Raw genomic sequence first — 20724 nt, 5'->3', positions numbered from 1 at the left:
TGCTGTTGCAAGCAAGAACCTGTTGAGATTTCTGTTTGGAGGTTTCTATCTTGAAGTACTTATCCCTTTTAAAATACAGATTCATGATGCCAAAGATACTCATTGAACTGCTGTAGGCTTTTGTTAATTCAAATCTATCCTCTGTTAAATCAGATTTCCAGAATAATGAGTGTTCCTTTGCTCTCATGTCCAGGAAACTCCAAAAACAATAACAAAAAACAACCCCAACTGTTCTTACCCCAAGTCTTGTGTTCAGTGTGGCATCCCAGAGTGAAGTGTATGGATGTGTGTAAGACTCAAGTGTTCAGTGTCCACACTATCAAATTTGTTAAGCTTGTACCGAGAGCCAAAATAACTTACCTGTTTCCTTATGAGCACTTTCTGATAAGCAAGCAGTAAAATGGTTATACTTGTGAGCAAATTCTTCTGTAATCCATTCCTAAATGAAATGTCTTTATATTTCAGTACTTGAAAATAAGTTTGGTAGCATTTAAAGCAAACTTATTACATTCAGGAAATTCTCTGCTGTGAGAAGGTGTTCATCCCCAAATACTGTTTTGTCATAACTGAAAACATAATTTATTTGTATTTATACAAGTTGTACAGAATTTTACTTGGCAATCTGCATATTTATCATATGAAAACTGGAATTTCTCTGTTGTACTTAAGTCATTTCTCTGAATAAAAGGAATATGTTACAAAGACTATATCATCCTGACTTTTTTTTTTCCCCCCTATGCATTAAAATAGAAACTGTCTCAATAGCGATGTAAAACTGTGATTTGAAATCTACCCCTCTACTGTGATCTGGTCACTGCTTTCCAGAGCAGATGAACCTAGTACTACTTTTTTACACCCCCCATCCTCCCCTCTCTCCCCCCAAAAAAAATCCATGATTTCCTAGGGCATGGATCTTTCTAGCAAGGGGTAGCACTTTATCAGCCTTGTAACAATGCACTGTTAAGAAACTGCAAGATGTATGTCTTCTGTGGGATCACTTGTGCAGTAAGCTATTATCCAAACTGAATGCAAGTGTGATCCTGTAACCCACACACCACCTGGGTGTGGTGGTCTGTCCCATCTAGTGTCACCGAGACGTTTTAGAGACATAAAATGAGTCTGCTCTACTAAAGACATAAAATGAGTCTGCTAAAGCCAGTTGGTTCAATCCTGCCTGTTACAATAGGATTAGGATCTATGTGATAGAAACAGATTTCTGATACTCATTAGAAACTGCAAAGAAATTTAATCTAATGATGCTTTGCCTTTGCTCAGATTACCTGAAGGATGTGTCTGGATTTAGATGTTTTAATTTCCCACTGTTGCTAAGGTCATAGCTACACTGGGGATGTGTCCTGATTTTCAGTTAGCAGTTCAAATCCCCAGCATAGCATCAGGTTTGCTCTATTAAGCCTTGCTTTGCACTAGTGCAGCTTATGTTTTCAAGCATGGATAGGTGTAAACTGCACTAATGCGAACTGCAGTTTATGGCAGTTTTCCTGTCTACACTACAGCTGAGCATGATGAAGCTGTACTGGTGTCAGACCACTAGTGGCTGAAAGCAAGACAAAGGCTCAGGCCATGTCTACACTACTGGCTAAATCGTCACGGCTGCAATTGATGCAGCGGTGTCAATTTTAGTTGGTCTGGTGAAGAGGCTAAGTCTATGGGAGAGTTCTCTCCTGTTAATGTCTACTCCATCTCCCTGAGAGGCAGAACCTGTGTTGACAGGAGATTGTTTCCCATTGATGCAGCATGGTGTAGACACGGCTGTAAGTCAACCCAAGTTACGTTGACTTCAGTTAAGTAGCTTGCGTAACTCAGATTTACAGCATTAGTGTAGACAACCCCTCAGTGTACACAAGGCCATCAATGGTGGTAGCATTGGGAAGCTTAGTGTAGATGGGCCAGTGGATGCTATGGGCATTTCCAACACAATTAATGGTATTTTTCAAAAAAGCCTAAGTGAGTTAAGGAGGAAAATTCCAATTGAAATATGGTGGGAGCTGACTTGAGATGAAAGGGAGTTGATGTGAGTCACATTAGCTGCCTGTCTCTGTTCTGTAGCATAGTGATTGCGCTCACAGCTTTCCATACAATGAGGTTATAAAATGGAAATGGTTAAAAAACCACTTTTAAGGTGGAGTTGAGGCCTCTCAACTGCAGGAAAATAGTAAACAATGTGTAGAATGCACCAAATTTGGTAAAAGTTAGTGAGGGGCAGGGATTGTGAAATAAAACAGATTTTAAAATTTTATTAAAGCTAATGTTTAAAAAAATTATATAATACTTAGGTTGGGAAAAGTGTCTGTACACCTGGGTGTGGTGTTTAGATTATCCACAAACAGTTTTTTAAAGTCATGATACATAGAGTACATAATCAGCAATAACCCACATTAGGTGAATAGATTAAACAATACAGTTTAGATATTGGAATCCAAATACTCAGGTACATAACTCATCAAAAGTTGTACAGAGATTTGGTCGTGGAAAGCAAAGTATATCAATGAAGGGTATTACTAGTTCAGCCTGGCAGTGATTTGTGCTTAGACTAAAGTTTCTGTGGGCAGTAGGGGTGTGTGTGTGTGTGTGTGTGTGTGTGTGTGTGTGTGTGTGTGTGTGTGTGTGTGTGTGTGTGTGTGTGTGAGAGTTGTTTTTTAACATGAATCTGCAGGAGAAGATTAAGGTCTAGCTAACCCAGTGCATGCAGTTTTAAATATGGGATAGAAACTTCAACCTTGTGCATGTTCCTTGATTAACAGAATGGGTTTTAGATACCTGCCTCTTGGGCTGACCTTCAGGAACGAGAGATGCATGAAAGGAAATGCAACTGAAGCCCTGGATAGACAGCATGCTCCTCTTCAGCTGGTTTCACAGCACCAGTACTAGTGCAGGATTTATGAGCACCACCTATAAGTGCTACATCCTTGGAGTTGCTCATGAACTGCACAATTCTAACTGACTTGTTCATAGATGAGGAAAATCCTCCTAGCTACACATTTACCTTAGTTTTGTTCTTGTGCCTTTTTTCTGCTATTTTCATTGTCTCACTTCCTGCCCTGTGCCCTTTACAGCCCTTTGGGACATGGGGGTTACTTATGACCATGCTAAGAGGGTGTTCTGGGAAGGATGAACAGGCCCTTAGTAAATTCACAGGTAACCACCCTCTTTGTTCTGTTGAACAAGGCAATCACAGTAAATGCCTGTGACGTTGCAACAGCTGAGCAACTTCTCTTTTTGCAGCAATAATAGAGAATTCGCTCTGAAAAAATTCCCTTCTTAAAACACAGTCTCCATCCAAGAAAGGGCCCATACAGTAGTTTAATGACACCCGCTAGCAAGGCTGTTCCCTTGAATTTCCAAGCTTTTTCAAATGTCAACTGGCAAATGTAAATGCCATCAGCAGTGGCAGAATTGCCAAGTCTTTAGAAAACCCAACTCAGGCCTCCAAAAACAGGCTGCTTTTAAAAAGCCTGAGATGATGCTTTTAAAAGTACACTTCTGGGGTCTGGGTGTTTTGCCTCTTGGTCACTCAAGTAAGTAACTAGGAGTATTTTATTAATGGAAGTGTATAGTCTCATAATGTTTTGTTTGCAGGCGTCTGGGGGATATGAAAATAAACACCCACTCATGTGAGACGTCTGATAAAGCAGCAATTTAACAGACGGTTGGACTTTAGGGCTAGATTTTTAAAAAGAAAAAAGGTGAAATCCCCGCTCCGCAGCAGTAAATGACAGAGCTCCCCTACCCCTTGATTTCAACCGGGCCTGGATTTCAGCCTGTGCTTCCTCCCACGTTTTATGGCCCAGACCCCCGCCCCATCTGCACATGGTAAAATCACCCCCTTGGTGAGAGCTGGGAACGCACCTGCAGCGCCGGGCGCAAAACTCGCACCAAGGAGTGACCCGCACACGTGGGCTCAGCGGAACAGCGATTCTCGCGGAGCCCCCCCACCCCACGTCCCGCCAGCTGCCCGTTTCCGAGGGGCTGGGGGCAGCGCTAGTTCCTCTCACGCCGCCCGCGGAAAGCCCCCGCCTGGCACGGCCGCCTCGCCCTGGTCCCTCCCCCGGGGCGGAGGCGGCTGCCTGGATATCTCCGCCGGCCCGGGGCTGGGGGGCCACTCGCTGCTACTCAGCGGGGCAGGAGGATGCGACGCGCCTTGCTCCTCCTCCGCCTACTGGGCGGCTTCGCTGCGCTTCTGGCTGCTGCCGCCCAGGATGCAGGTGAGGGGCCCATGCTGGAGCCCTGCGCATCCCTCTGGTCTTCTCCGTTCCCTTCTCCCCGCTCCGCCCCAGGCCCATTTCCCCCCCTCCCCGCTTCGCTCTCTGTGGGTTTTCTTCCCTCTCTGCCCCCTGGCAGGTGCATGCAGGTGAGTGGAGCCAGCCCTGGGTGGTTTATCACTCGGGGAAAGTGCTTTCGGCAACCCCCCAACACCACCACAAAAAAGCTGGGATTCGGTGCCTCTGAAGGTTGGTGCCCAGCGCGCCGACTCCAACAGGGCCGTGTTAGGTTCTAAAAGGACACACCGGGGTTAAAGGCCATGTATTGACAGCAGCTCTCCCCTTGCCTTATCCACGCCCTCGTGGGGTCTTAAAGTGGAAAGAATGGTCACAAAACCATCTCTTGTGTCTCTCTCCCTCTATGCTGCTGGGTTACATATGGCCCTTCGCTCCCCTTGGGACAGTGAAACTAGGCTGGCCAGATTCACTGTCACATGGGCAAGGCCCTTTTTCTTTCTGTGCTTTCCTTTTGCTCATCTGGGAAACAGGTCTAAGTACTCCGCCTCTGGAATGTAGCCATAGGCTTAAGGAAGTGTTTTGAGATTCTAAGGTAAAAGGTGCTGCTCAGCTGCTTGTTTGTTCTTTTAGGTCAGCAGACCGAATTCTGAATTACCTTCCTCAAGCATAACTCCCCACTCACAACCACCAGAGACTTATTTAACCCGGGACTATGGAATTTCACCCAGTTGTGATTGGCTGACTAGCTAAAGAAAGTCATTGTTGCAATGACATTTATCATGAGGATGTGGGAAGTGAGCTTTGATGCACTGTATTTTTGAAATAGAAGTAGTACTTTATACATAGATAAATATAGTAGGTTGTTCAGCACTGTCAAACCACTACCGTTCATTTGCAGAAGTGAAAGATATGTGAAGAATTAAAATATGACATAGATGTACCCTATTTCCTTTGTTCACTGCATTAAACTATAGGGTTACTTAGCTAATGAATGAAATTTTATTTGGGAAGAATGCCTTTGTTTTATCCAGATAATGGTTGCTCCACTTCTTGAAGGAGAATGTCTGCTAAGACTCTTCATAGAGATAGGGGAGGCCAGATTAATATTTCTTTTTTTATGGAAACTCTTTAGTGTAACCACTTCAATCCTGATCCTGCAACTAGTTAATAATCCTACAGGATTGTGACAACATAAAGCGCTAAGTGCCCAGTATTATTAAAATTGGCTAGGACACTGCAGCAGTGACTCTTGTTTCAGGGTAAGGCTTTTATGTCCATGTTAAACTGTGAGTCTTCATGCCATAACTTTTTATTTTGTTGGTGTCCCATCAGTTCTGAAACCCAACAGTGATTTATAATTTTGCAGATGTCATTGTGGTATTTCAGTGGCCTTCAGGCTGTTAAAATCTGACTGATAAAGGAGTTTGATATCTGCCTTGAATTCGGAAAGCTCAGAAATTTCATTTTTGTAGTGGCAAGCCTTTTAGTTTCCCTTACTTTTCTTTCCAATAATTGTTCTAAATAAGAGAAATGATCATTTTTTCTTGTAGTCTGCAGGTAAGCTATTAATAATTTTAGGGAAGTGGAGAACTTTCAGGGTTGGTGTAAGAATAGCAAAGCAAGCAGTAGAACTCGAACGCCATTTCCTATAACCGAACCTCTCCAAAAAAGCCCACTCTAAACAGTGTTTCCTATAACTTTGGAAAGGAGACACACAGGAGGTTCTATTATGTCTTCTAGCTGTCTTTGTATCTGCTGATCCATCTAACATGGGAAGTGGTCAGGTACTACAGACATGAATATAAAGCCCTAAGAAAGAAAGAAAAATTATAATGGAATCTAATTTCAAAGGGAAAAGTTAGTAGAATAAAAGAATTAAAGAAAATTTAATAGGACTGGTGTGAGTAGTTTGATTAGATGTTAATTAATAAAAAGTATCAAAGTTCGTATATAGAGAGGAACAGGCACAGACTGGGGCATTTTAACTCTTGTTTAGTAAAGACTTTTTTGTTACTTTTATATAATCATGATTTTTTTTAAAGTTGGAAATCAGTATATCTGAAGTATCAGTACCTTGTTTTCTGAGTTTGCAGGGTGAGAGGTTTTTCTGTGGGAATATATCCAATCATCCATCTCAAGGAATGGAAAGATTTGCAGAACATCAGGCTAACAGGTGCTCCATGTACACAATCAAAACTGTCGGTGGGAAATAGTCACCAACCCAGCTAACAGAGACTGGAGAACTCAGGCTGAATATTCATTTATTTATAGAAATGCTTTAGTGTAGACATTTACATCCCGCTCCTGCAATTACCTGTCACTATGCTCAGGGGTCTGCTTGTTTGGGACAGTTGTAGAATTGGGGGCTAAGGTGTAAATATTAAACATGAGATGTTTTGTTCTAGCTTACCAGCCTGATTCAGAGGAAGGAGGGAGTGAGGTCTAGTGGAGAAAGCACTAGACTGGGACTCAAGGGATCTGGTTACAATGGGGAATTAATTCATATATTTTAAGGCCAGAAGGGATCAGTTATAATTATTTAGTCTCTAGCTGATAGTATCATTGAACAAGGGCATAATTTATGACACTGAGCTAACCAGATTGAAATGGGTGTGTGTGCGTGTGTGTTAATCACTAGTTTAATTATCTGGAAGAATGTTATGAGCTAGATCCTCAGTTCTTTTTTTGGCCATGTCTATACTAGCGAGCTTACAGCAGCACAGCTGTACTCGTGCAGCTGCGCCGCTGTAAAATTGCTCATATGGCTTCTGTATGCCGACGGGAGAGAGCATTCTCTTTGACAGAATAAAATCACCTCATTGACCAGTGGTAGGTATGTTGGTGGAAGAAGCATATAGCGCTGTGCACACTACCACTTATGCCAGTGAAATGTATGTCACTCGGGGTGTTTTGCCGGCATACGTGGTAGTGTAGACATGGCCTTTGTAAAACTGTTGTTTTATCTGCCTGCACCTGCTACGTTTGCAATTTATGTACCAGCACAGTAGATGTGGCTTTTCTTTCTCATGTGTGTTTCCTTTCTTGCTAGTTGGCTGTGGAGTTCCAATAAGATTAAATTTTGCTGAGCTGAGGAATGAGTATAAAAATCAGAATTACTTTTCCGTTGGGAAGACTGCAAAATACATATGTCGGCCTGGATATGGAAGTGACCCACAGCTACAACCCGCTATTACATGTCTTGAAAATGGAAGGTGGTCAGAAGCACTCGAGTTCTGTAAAAGTGAATATTTTGGTTCTGTTGTTAGAAAAAGGTCTTAAAGGCACAAGGTTGTATCCACGCTGCAAAAATGTAACATATCTTTAAATAGTTAATAGTGACTAGTAAAGCTCTCTAGCTATGTCTGTTCTGGGCTCTTCTAAATGACATCTTTTGGGGGAGTGTTACATATGGATAGATCTTGGGGATAATTGTTGCGTTGAAAGAGAGAAGCTTATTCCTTCCCTTGTTCTCTACCAGAGAAATCGTGTGGTCATCCAGGAGAGCCGGAGAATGGCAGAGTTATTATAACAGATATCCAATTTGGGTCAACGGTCCACTACGCGTGTGAAGAAGGGTGAGTTTCAAACTGCCTGAGCTGACTACTTGTGCTTAGCTTGCAGCTGTGGAACACAAGTGAATATCCTCTTATTCCCCCAACTCCTGAAAGCAGTTTACTCTTTCATACTGAAGCAGCACTCCATCTCCTTGACTCAATCAGTATCATTTTTTTATGCAGGGAAAGATGGATTGGCATAAGCTTCCCTTTTTTCTTCATTCATCCTCTGCCATTTATTGTACAAACTTTAGTTGCAATTTGGCCAGCTGAATGCTCTGCCTGCAGGTGCTCGGTGAGCACAGAGGTCTCCTGTGGAGAGTAGGATCCAAGTGACCAGGGCAAACCCTGGAATCTCTCTTGGATTTTACCCCTGCTTTGACATGGGAACAGTTCTTCTGAATAATTTGAAATGGCTCCCTTTCCTCAGGGCCATGCAGAGCAGGGGCTCCATGGCTAACTTTCAATCTATCTCCAAGGACAAACCCAGCTTGGAGAGCCATCTGAGTTACAGATTTGAGGATATGGTGTCAGAAGGGCTGTTGCCTGCCCCCTCCTTTGAAAGATTAAGACTGTGCTTCAGCGGCCTGAAAAGCAGAGGTCTGCAGGACTGGTTGGAACATTTGTAGGGAGTGTCACGTCTCTGTTGAAAAAGGAAGAATCTCTTCTCCCATAAAGTCCCATGTCACAGAAACCGGCCATAGCAGCTGCTGGTGCTGAACTGTAGACCCAGCTCTGCATTGTTTTATTCAGCAATATCTGTGCATATGGACCTGTGTGATGCGGTGGCTTATAGCACCTGGATGGGTTACGACTAGCATGATTGATTATCTCAACCTAGCCAGACCCCAGCTGGTTCTGCCTGGCCCACAAAAACCTATCCACTCTAACGCAAAAATTATAAAACCAAAATGGAGCAGGCATAATAATAATCCCCCAACAGCCTGCCCCGAAGTGTAGATGTTACTAGTTTGCATGTGGTTTGTGATTCTGTGGCAGGGAATGTCCCTGCTGCTGTGGTGAGGAGGACTTGAGGGCACAGGAAGAACATTTGGATCCTCTGGCTCAAAGAATGCCAGCTTATTGGGCCTACATAGGATTCTGTTCCATGGTTTAATTCTACAGGGGACTGGGGAGTTGAGCTGGCAAAGAGCCTTTTCTCCTATGATCATCACTCAGTAGTTGGTATTGGTTCCCATCTGCTGTTGCTCGGGAGAAGAACTTCCCAAATAACTGAGCTTCACAGGAGAACTCCTACACCAAAGGACTAGGTAACAACTGATAATCCCCTCTGCTTAACTCCAGGCACCGGTTGATTGGACAGCCTTATAGACAATGTGAGATTTATGAGACGCGTGTTGCATGGAGTGGTGAAGTTCCCATTTGCGAGCGTAAGTAAATTACAAATATCGGTCCAGGTGCTAATGTGAGCACTTGTGTCTCTTATCTGCTTGCCTCTTAAATGTTAATAAACGGGTAGGGAAGCTTTATGATCCCCACTTTCGTGAGGGAGGACTGAGAAACAGAAATTAAGTGAAGTACCCCTGGTGATATAGGGAATTGGTCAATAACAGAGCCAAAATTTTAATCCAGATCTCCAGGTACCTTAACCACAAGAGCATCTTGGGTTGATAGGTGTGTGTGAAGGGGTTTTTATCCCCGGAAGACGTTTCTTGTTTCGTAAGAACTTAGTCTTTCTTTGACAAGTGAGTAAATGAAAAAGGTACTGACCTTAGTATGGCAGCAATGTTCATGTGTCTAATGAAGTGAGTATTCACTCACGAAAGCTTGTGCTCCAATACATCTATTAGTCTATAAGGTGCCGCAGGATTCTTTGTTGCTTTTTACAGATCCAGACTAACACGGCTACCCCGATGATACTTGCTACCAGGATGGTTATTGGCCATTCTGCATTTTTAAATAAAGTAACAGGTGTGCCCGATAGGGATTTGTATTAATCCAAAATTAGACAAGAAGCTCATTACCTGCACTTCAAGGCATGCATGTGCCCTGGTAGTGTGGACACCAGTTTATTGTGCAGCAGGAAAATAGTGTGTTTTTCTGTGTTTAATTGGGATGGAACACCTTGATTTTAAAACAGTACACAGTGAAGTCCCTTCCTCAATAGAGTGTTATATAAAACTCCTCCTGAAAGCGTGGAGATGCCACACTTCCTGTATACTAGGCCAGTGGCTCTCAACCTTTCCAGACTACTGTACCCCTTTCAGCAATCTAATTTGTCTTGTGTACCCCTAAATTACACCTCACTTCAAATCTGCTTGCTTACTAAATGAGCCATAAAAATTAATAGCACACTACTACTGAAAAATTGCTTACTTTCTAATTTTTACCACATATAATTATAAAATAAATCAATGGGAATATAATGATTGTACAAATGTTTCAGTGTATAGTACATAAAGCAGCATAAACAAGTCACTGTATGCATTTTTCATTTGTACTGACTTTGCTACTGCTTTTTATGTAGCTTGTTGTAAAACTAGGCAAATATCTCGATGAGTTGATTTATCATAGAATCGTAGGACTGGAAGGGACCTTGAGAGGTCATCTAGTGCTGTCCCGTGCACTCATGGCAGGACCAATTATTATCTAGACCATTCCTGACAGGTGTTTGTGTAACCTGCTTTTAAAAAATCCCCAATGACAGAGATTCCATAACCTCCTTAGGCAATTTATTCCAGTGCTTAACCACCCTGACAGTTAGGAAGTTTTACCTAATGTCCAACCTAAACCTCCCTTGCTGCAATTTAAGCCCATTGCTTCTTCTCCTATCCTAAGAGGTTAAAAAGAACAATTTTTCTCCCTCCTCCTTGTAACAACCTTTTATATACTTGAAAACTGTTGTCATATCCTCTCTGTCTTCTCTTTTCCAGACTAAACGCACCCAGTTTTTTCAATCTTCCCTCATAGGTCATGTTTTCTAGACCTTTAATCATTTTTGTTGCTCTTCTCTGGACTCTCTCCAGTTTGTCCACCCCCTTCCTGAAATGTGGTGCACAGAACTGGACACAATACTCGAGTTGATAACTGATCAGCACGGAGTAGAGTGGAAGAATTACTTCTTGTGTCTTGCTTACAACACTCCTGCTACTATATCCCAGAATGATGTTCGCTTTTTTTGCAACAGCGTTACACTGTTGATTCATATTTAGCTTGTGGTCCACTATCACCCCAGATCCCATTTTGCAGTACTCCTTCCTAGGCAGACATTGCCCATTTTGTATGCGTGCAACTGATTGTTCCTTCCTAAGTGGAGTACTTTGCATTTGTCCTTATTTCATCCTGTTTACTTCAGGCCATTTCTGCAGTTTGTCTAGAACATTTTGAATTTCAATCCTATCCTCCAAAGCACTTCCAACCCCTCCCAGCTTGGTATCGTCCGCAACCGCAATAAGTGTACTCTCTATGTCATTATCTAAACCATTGATGAAGAGATTGAACAGAACCGGACACGGAACTGATCTCTGCAGGACCCCACTTGTTATGTCCTTCCAGCATGTCTGTGAACCACTGACAACTACTTTCTGGGAACAGTTTTTCACCACTTTTGCACCCACCTAATGGTAGCTCCATCTAGGTTGCATTTCCCTAGTTTCTTTATGAGAAGGTCATGTGAGAGAGTATCAAAAGCTTTACATAAAGTCAGGATATACCACGTCTACCGCTTCCACCCCATCCACAATGCTTCTTATCCTGTCAAAAAAAGTTATCAGGTTGGTCTGACACGATTTGTTCTTGACAGATCCATGATGGCTGTTACTTATCACCTTATTATCTTCTAGATGTTTGCAAATTGATTGCTTAATTATTTGCTCCATTATCTTCCCGGGTACAGAAAGTTAAGATGACTGGTCTGTAATTCCCTGGGTTGTCCTTATTTCCCTTTTTATAGATGAGCACTATATTTGCCCCTTTCCAGTCTTCTGGAATCTCTCCTGTCTTCCACGACTTTTCAAAGATAATTGCTAATGGTTCAGATATCTCCTGAGTCAGCTCCTTGAGAATTCTAGGATGCATTTCATCAGGCTCTGGTGACTTGAAGACGTCTAATTTATCTAAGTAGTTTTTAACTTCTTCTTTCCCTATTTTAGCCTCTTCTGATCCTACGTCATTTTCATTGGTATTCACAATGTTAGATGTTCAATCACCACCAACCTTCTTGGTGAAAATGGAAACAAAGTCGTCATTAAGCACCTCTGTCATTTCCACATTTTCCGTTATTGTTTTTCCCCCTTCGTTGAGTAATGGTCCTATCTTGTCCTTGGTCTTCCTCTTACTGCTAATGTATTTATGAAATGTTTTCTTGTTACTCTTTACATCTCTAGCTAGTTTGATCTCATTTTGTGCCTTGGCCTTACTAATTTTCTCTCTACATACTTGTGTTATTTATTTATCTTCGTCCTTTGTAATTTGAGCTATTTTCCACTTTTTGTAGGACTCTTTTTTTTATTTTTTATTTCTAGATCATTGAAGATCTCCTGGGCAAGCCAGAGTGGTCTCTTGCCATACTTCCTATCTTTCCTATGCACTGGGATAGTTTGCTCTTGTGGCCTTAATAATGTCTCTCTGAAAAACTGTTAACTGTCTTCAGTTGTTTTTGCCCTTAGACTTGCTTCCCCTGGGATCTTACCTACCAGCTCCCTGAGTTTGCTACAGTCTGCCTTCTTGAAATCCATTATCTTTATCTGTCTTTATCCCAGGAAAATTTCTGTGTACCCCTGGTTGAGAACCACTGTACTAGCAAATGTCTCTGAGAAACAAAGGTTGTCATTTGCTGGGACAGAGAAGTGAAAGTAGCCCATGAAAGGGCAGTCTCAAACTACAGGTAGAGAACAGTAGTGAGATAAGTTCCCTTACTTCTGTGAATAGCTTCTGTTGTTAATCAACCATGAATCTGAAAACCAGTCTACTCATCAGTAAGACAGTAAAATGTTGTTAAAGGTAATCTTAAAAAAATTATATAATACATAGGTTGGGAAAAGAGTGTCTGTACATCTGGGTATAGTACTTAGATTATCCACAAATATAAAGTTAGTTTTTAAAAGTCATATGACACATGATCAGCAATAACCCAAATTTAGGTGAATTGATTTAACAATAGAGTTTAGATACTCAAATCCGAATACTGGGATACATCACTCATGAAAGTTGCACAGAGATTTGGTTGTGGAAAGCAAACTATATCAATGAGTGGAGCTTGTCCCTCTGTAATTGAGAATTCGGTTGGTTGTCCATTTAGAAAATACAATGCATGAGGAAAGTATTTCCGTTACTTTCCTGACTGTGCTTCTCATCGGCACTCCAGCTCATCCCTCCTGCTATTGCCAATGCCCAGTGACATGTTCTGTGTAGATGTCCCTTGACCGACCATGCGTTACTGCATCAGCCGAGAGTAGTAATGACTGATTCTGCATTATCTCAGCACTCTCTCGTTACTGGGGTCCCATGTGCCTAAAGCTCTGATGATCAGTGCATGTGTCTGGCCAATTAGCTCGTGTCTTAGTAAATCACTTTGGTGAGTTATGTAACTTCAGTGCCCAATCAACTCAGACATCCCTGGGCCACCTCTTGTTGGGCTAGATCATTCTAGTGGTTTCATAGCTAGTGCACCTCGTTTTCTTTAGCAGATCAAGTAACTGGAGCTGCTTCCTTTCCAGTATGAATTCTAAATATCTTGTGTCTCTCCAGGTATTCCGTGTCTTCCGCCTCCTGACATCCCCAATGGAAGACACACTGGGGTGATAATGGATGTCTTCTCTTATGGATCAGTTGTAACCTACAAATGTGACAGTGGTTACCCGCTCACTGGAGAGGCCTCTATTCACTGTACAACCAAGGACGGGCTAAATGGAGAGTGGAGTGCGCGTCCCCCTCGTTGTGGAGGTGAGTTTTGAATGAGCGTAGGCCTCCCAGCCCTGCTCTTTTACGTATAGAAAGTCCAGGTTCAGAGAAACCCACAAATGTGAGACTCCAGTTAAATCCCTGCACTTAGTGTGCCTTCCCGTGGCAACATCGCCACAAGATTTCCGTGATTCATGTTAGACAGGGAGTGAATAGCTCCAGAGCAGGGCTGAAGATTTGAGGTGGAAACTGGTACCTTTGGATGCACCCGTAGAGCAGCTCTGTTAGCAGAGCAGCTAGACTCACAGCTTAATAGGAATGCTGTTAAATGTCTTTAACCCTAGCGGCAAAGGGTGACACTGGGGAATGTTAGTCGAGGAGGTGGTGGGTGTAAGTTTCTAGATTGCATGCCCAGGCCACTGTCCTAGGTGCTCTGCACCCCAAGCAGATGGCTCTAAGAAACCCTAATCCAATGACATAGGTGACCATGTATGGCACTGGGATATTTGTGTTAATTTGTGCAGGAAGGAACTGAGGGATGAGAGGCTGTGTGTGCCTGTGCTGAATATGTGTGCTGGTTGTGTTGTGCGGGTGGTTGTTCCGATTTGTGTCTGTAGGTGACGAGGGAGTGGTGTGTGCTGCAGGGAGAGGCTATTTTGTGTGTGGTGATTGCGGTGTGTGGGTGGTTTGGAAGAACTGCAGCAGTTGGGCCAAAGAATCCACTCTCTATGCAGTCCCCTCACACCACTGACCCATTCCAACAGCAAGGGTTAACTTATTTCTGACATCACAGTGGTCTGGCGCTGTTGTCATAGCTAGACACACAGCTTACTGTATTTTCAAGTGGGAATAATATAGGCTAGTGCAACAAGTTACAGGGTAAAGTCTAAACATGGCTTGAGAGCTGAGTAGGGTGGAGAGATTTTTTTTCTTCCTCTCTGGCCCTGTTTCACCTAAAGCATTTCTTTTTCAGAGGTTAGATGCCCAGCCCCGCAGATCCAGAATGGAAGAAGAGTATCTGATGACAGACATGTCTATTCGTATAAAGACAATGTTACCTTTGTGTGTGATCCTGGCTACACCATGAAGGGTCACAGTCTGAGTGAGTGCCAAACTGATGACACGTGGGATCCACCTTTGCCGGTCTGTGAGCTAGGCAAGTGTCAAAACTCTGATTTGTTCTTATTATGCATCTAGAAACAGGTTTCCCTTCTGTCTGACCTGTGAGCACCTCCAACACTGACCCAGTCTGGATCTGTCCTGCCTGATGCTCACCTCAAATCAGGAGACTTTACAGACTGGTTTGATGGGAGAAGTGGATGGTCCCAATTGTTAGGAACAGACCCAGAACTTTGTCCCTTCTGTTTGCTGCAATCCTTGTTCTTCCCCACAATGCATTTAGCGGTTATAATTCCTCAAACTGCACCAGCTGTGAGAAGTGACCTAAGTTCGCAAGAGCTGTGGGTCTGCTGAGGGGAATTTCTGTAACTTAAAGGTGAAAGCAGAGCACTTTTATCTTCCTCTGCTCAGGATCCTCATGTCTGTCCCATCTTGAAATGGGAACTGGAAGTGATTTAGAAGATGATTTTCAATTACTTCTTGGTCCACCGCAGCATTTGCAGGTACTTCTGCTTCCTCTGCTGAATTTCACAATTAACCTGAAATTTCTATCAATTTTGAGCAATCCTTCCAGTAACTTCACACATTTTTCACTCTTCCTTTGGATGTGGAATACGACCCTCTCGTTCCTACATACTGAATGATCATGAACTAACTTTTATTTTTCCCCCAAAACTGGTCTTGCAGTCAACCTCTTTTCTATAATGGGGTGGGGATGAGATTGTTACAAACAAGGCTGGCTCTAACTTTTTTGCCATCCCAAGCGAAAAAGAAGAGTGGCGCCCTGCCGTATCCCGCCCTCCCCCGAGCACCACGCCGCCCGAAGTCCCACCCCTGAGCACCGCACAAGCCCTCGCCCCCCCAGCGAAGTGCCGCCTGAAGCCTCCGCCCCACCTCCGAGCCCCACGCCAAGCCCCCGTCCCCCCAGCACCGCACTGCTCGAAGCCCCGCCCCCTGAGCGCCACGCCACAAAACCCCCCGAGAGCCGTGCCGCACCAAGCCCCGCCCTCTCCAAGCGCCACGCTGCCCAAATCCCCGCCCCCGAGCACCAGGCCACACCAAGCCCCCCCTCTGAGCTCTGCACCGCACCAGGCCCCTGCTCCCCCAGTGCCGCCCTGCCCGAAGCCCCGCCCCCAAACACCGTGCCGCCGAAACAAACAAAAAAACCCCTCCAGTGCTGCCCCCAATGAACCCCCCCCAAAAAAAGAGCGCCGCCCCACCCCAAAGTGCTGCCCCAAATACGTGCTTGGTTGGCTGGTGCCTGGAGCCAGCCCTGGTTACAAATGAGTAAAAGATTCAGAAAAGCAGTAGGCTGTTAGGACTTGCAATGTAACATACTAAATAGCTACCCTAAATTGTCAAGTGATTTTTGGTTGCCCAAAATATGAATCTTAAAGGGGCCTGCTTTTAATTCTGACTGATGAGTGTTTGTAAATTACCGTTATGATCCTGACTACTCCCTTTTTGGGGAGGCATCATTTTCTTGTTCAGCATCTGGAGCTTGGAGCAACCCCCACCCTCAATGTGAAGATGTGTTTCTGTTCTGTTTCCTGCTTCCCTTTGCCTTGCTCGGTGCGTCAGACATGTAAAAGGATTTAAATTGAGACCACAAGAACTTTGAGACAAGCCACCAATTCAGCAAATTCCACAGCTGGAGACTAAACTTCCAGTGAGAGAGACAGGCCAAAAGTCACCTCTGGCAAGAGGAGCTTCTTTAACTTCAGTGGAATTGCATCTACTTGTACCAGTGGTGAATGGTTCCGCACGTGCAACTGGGTAATGGTCATGCTGAAAGAATTGACGCAGGTGTCAAGAGGATGTCAGAGTGTAGAAATACTTATGAAATTGAAGCCAAAGAATTGTTAAAGGAAATGGCTCAGTGGGTAAACTGCCCATTCCATCCTGCACGTGTGTTAGAGTCTAAAGGGTTTGTTATGCTTTCCCTTTCAGTGACATGCGTAAGCCCAGAAGTGGAGAATGGCAGAACAAATGTGGTACAGCCTGCCTACAGACCCAGAGACATCGTTGTGTTTGAATGCGACCCTGGTTACACCTTGAGCGGTAGCCCCGAGACTCGGTGCCAAGATGATGGTAGATGGGATCCTCCTGTCCCTGTCTGTGAAAGAAGTAAGTTTGATTAAGGTTTTGGTGGTGGATTATCTTTGATCCCATTGTGATGAGCAAGATCTGGGAGGGCTGAGCGTCGAGGCCAAAAGGATTTTGGGATTAGTTTGAGATCTGAAAAAGAGAATTCAAATATCTGTGTAGCTATCACAGTGTTTCCTATGCTCCTTTCCATAGTTTCTGGGTTTATCCACTCTCCAAGAAAATCCCTGAAGAACTGAATCCTGGCCAGGTTTGCCCACCTAACCCCCCTCCTATACAACCAATGAATCATCCCAAAGTGGTGGGATTCCCAAAGTAAACCCAAAATATACAGTGGAAATAGCCCTTAAAGCCTTACTAAGATGACTGGGAACTTGTCTGTGGGTGTCAAGAAGTATGATTGTGTCATCATGCTTTACAGGTATTTGGGGGCTGTGAATGAGGTGGAGGGAATGGAGGTAGGTCACTTTACGCCAGGTGTGCTTTAGCCTCACTGCTCTTGTGTTGGGCACGATTCAATATGCACATGAGGATCTTTTCCCTTCTATAGATTAGCCAGCATGAGCTCTGGTTCAGTTAAAATTCTCTTTCCTCCCTGCAGTGCCTCAGTGTCCCTCTCCTCCAGCCATCGCCAACGGGAAGCCTAGCATCCAGGCCTCGGCTGTGTTCAACACTGGAACGTCTGTAAATTACAGCTGTGAGCCCGGCTATTCCCTTACTGGGCAGGCATCTATTTATTGTACGGCATCCGGAATGTGGAGCCCTCCCCCTCCTCGGTGTGAAGGTGCGTTCATGTTCTGTTACCTAGAATTAAGAGGAAGAAGCTTCTACCACAGGATTTTACATGAAAGACAAGGTCACCAGTGCAACAGAATTAATAGCAGAGAATTAAGCTCCATTTAGACACATGGTGAAAAAATGACTTTTGAAAATAAAGGTACCGTATGCACACTCTGCACCTCTGTGCGCACATGCACAGATATACATCCATTAGGGAAATATTGGGGAAAAAAGCATCTGTCTGAAACCCTAAGCACACTTGACATGAATCACAAAAACTGGAAACTATTATCCATGCTCCCCTCACACACACACACACACACACAGACGCACAAACCTCTGACCCCAATCCCTACCCTTGCTGCACGCTTAGTCAACAGAAAAGATTTGCAGTGAGTGCCTCAAAGGCCAACAGGCCTGTACTGTTTCAGAACAAGTGCAAGGAGTAGATTCCAAAATGAGGCCCCTCACAAGGAGCTCTCCCACCAGCCGTGCTCTCTGTCACTGAGAGGGATCCATGTGGGGCCTTTGCTCACCACAAGAGGAGCAATACAGAACCTGGGGGATGTGGTTTTAAGCAATATACTGTTTGCACTTGAGACGTTAAAAGCAGCTCCATAAACTGTCCCCAGAAAGTGGTATGAAGCTAGTTCAGAGCACAGGTACCAAAGGTACGCTGATCAGCACTGTTTGCTGGACAGACTGACACCATCTGCACCTTTTCAATTTCAGAGGTTCTCTGTATTGCCCCAGAAATCCAGAATGGAAGAAAGGTAGCTGGACATGGACCTGTCTATCGACACAGGGACACTGTTAGGTTTGAATGTGATCCTGGCTACACCCTGATTGGCAGCCGTCAGATTCAGTGCCAGGATGATAGAACCTGGGATCCTCCTGTTCCAGTCTGCATACAGGGTAAGTGTGAATCAAGGTTGACTGCTGGGTAACTGAGATGATCAACATCTGGTAGGGTTGTGCCTGGAGGATAAGAAATCAACTTCCTTTGAATCCTGGGGTCACTTTTCAGCTGTAAATGGAAAACATACAAATATCTGCCCACCCCGATCTCTTGACTGTGCTTGTCACTGTGATAGCTGATTCCCTGCATCCTTCCCTGCCCTCCTGACAGACAGAGATCTGGCAATGCTGTGTCTCACTGAACTTCCTAAAGGTGTGAATGGAAACACAAATCAACAAAACTCATCCCTCTCTCAACAAATTCTATTTTGGATTCTTAAGGGAGATTTGTAGGAAGAGAAAAGTAGCAGATTGGGAAAATCTGAGTTTGTGGGTGAAGGGTGAATCTAGGCAGGTGATATTTAATCTCTTTTTTTGTATGTGTTGCATCACTGGTGCAATGGAAGGTTTGATATAACTCGTGCATCCTGGGCTTTCCCCCATTCTGCCGACCAGCCTATTTTAAGCTCTTCTTGAACAGGATTCAGATTTTCACTGACATATTCTTCTTCCCCTCTCCCCCGTTAGCGTTGCCGTGTCCCCCACCTCCGGTCATTGTCAAAGGGAAGCACAATGCCAAGCCACTGGCAGCTTTCCCCAGTGGAACATATGTGAACTACAGCTGTGAACCCGACTACGCCCTCCGTGGAGAGGCTTCGATCTATTGTACCATAGACTCATAGACTCATAGGTCAGAAGGGACCAATCTGATCATCTAGTCTGACCTCCTGCACAAGGCAGGCCACAGAACCCCACCCATCCAATTTTATACAACCCTTATCCCAGGACCGAGTTATTGAAATCCTCAAAAATGGTTTGAAGACCTCAAGCTGCTGAGACACCACCAGCAAGCGACCCGTGCCCCACGCCGCAGGGGAAGGAGAAAAACCTCCAGGGCACCTGACAATCCGCCCTGGAGGAAAATTCCTTCCCGACCCCAAATATGGCGATCAGCTAAACCCTGAGCATGTGGGCAAGAGTCACCAGCCAGCACCCAAGAAGGAGTTCTCCGCAGCAACTCAGTACCCATCGCATGCAACATCTCCCCGCAGACCATTGAGCAGACCTGTCTGGTGGTAATTCAAGATCAATTGCCCAAATTAACGATCCTATCATAACATCCCCTCCATATACTTATCAAGCTTTATCTTAAAGCCAGGGAAGTCTTTTGCCCCTACTACTTCCCTCGGAAGGCTATTCCAGAACTTCACTCCCCTAATGGTCAGAAAGCTTCGTCTAATTTCAAGTCTAAACTTCCTAATATCCAGTTTATACCCATTCGTCCTCGTGGCTACATTAGTACTAAACTTAAATAATTCCTCTCCCTCCCTAACGTTAACCCCCTTGATATATTTATATAGGGCGAGCATATCCCCCCTCAGCCTTCTTTTGGCCAGGCTAAACAAGCCAAGCTCTTTGAGTCTCCTTTCATAAGGCAGTTTTTCCATTCCTCGGATCATCCTCGTAGCCTGTCTCTGAACCTGTTCCAGTTTGAATTCATCCTTCTTGAACATGGGACACCAGAACTGCACACAGTATTCCAGATGGGGTCTCACCAACGCCGTATACAACGGTACTAACACATCCTTATCCTTGCAGGAAATACCCCGCCTGATGCATCCCAAAATCGCATTTGCTTTTTTAACAGCCGTATCACATTGGCGACTCATAGTCATCCTGCTATCAACCAGTACCCCAAGGTCCTTCTCTTCCTCCGTCGCTTCCAGCTGATGCGCCCCCAACGTATATCCAAAATTCTTATTATTAATTCCTAAATGCATGACCTTGCACTTTTCACTATTGTATTTCATCCTATTTCTATTACTCCAGTTTACAAGGTGGTTCAGATCTTCCTGAATAGTATCCCTGTCCTTCTCCGTGTTAGCAATACCCCCCAGCTTCGTGTCATCCGCGAACTTTATTAGCACATTCCCGAGAGTTCTTCCCAGGACTATGCCTTTCATCTCCCAGAAGTTGTGAGCAGTGTGTTGAGTCAAGTTGATACTTCAATCAGAGATGATCTCACTAGTTCTGAAGAGACTTCAGTCCCAGAGTGGGTCCAGCAAGAACTGTCCCGTGCAGATGGCTGGAATCCTGCAGTAGTTGAA

The 20724-nt window shown here is 44.3% G+C and overlaps 1 protein-coding gene across 1 annotated transcript in view; it reads left to right on the top strand.

Moving 5' to 3' along the window:
* The window catches only part of CR1 (complement C3b/C4b receptor 1 (Knops blood group)), a 197731-nt gene that overhangs the window by 90130 nt on the left and 86877 nt on the right, over positions 1-20724 (top strand). Inside the window, exons 19-24 of the mRNA XM_050953674.1 lie at positions 13502-13696; positions 14628-14810; positions 16724-16900; positions 17481-17663; positions 18392-18574; positions 19145-19288. Of these exons, the coding sequence (XP_050809631.1) occupies positions 13502-13696; positions 14628-14810; positions 16724-16900; positions 17481-17663; positions 18392-18574; positions 19145-19288 (1065 nt within the window). The remainder of the gene's footprint in view (positions 1-13501; positions 13697-14627; positions 14811-16723; positions 16901-17480; positions 17664-18391; positions 18575-19144; positions 19289-20724) is intronic.

Source organism: Gopherus flavomarginatus, chromosome 5, assembly GCF_025201925.1.
Source record: "Gopherus flavomarginatus isolate rGopFla2 chromosome 5, rGopFla2.mat.asm, whole genome shotgun sequence".
Taxonomy (NCBI): Eukaryota; Metazoa; Chordata; order Testudines; family Testudinidae; genus Gopherus; species Gopherus flavomarginatus.
The sequence above is the reverse complement of the archived record's forward strand: the minus strand, read 5'-3'. Positions and strand labels throughout refer to the sequence as shown.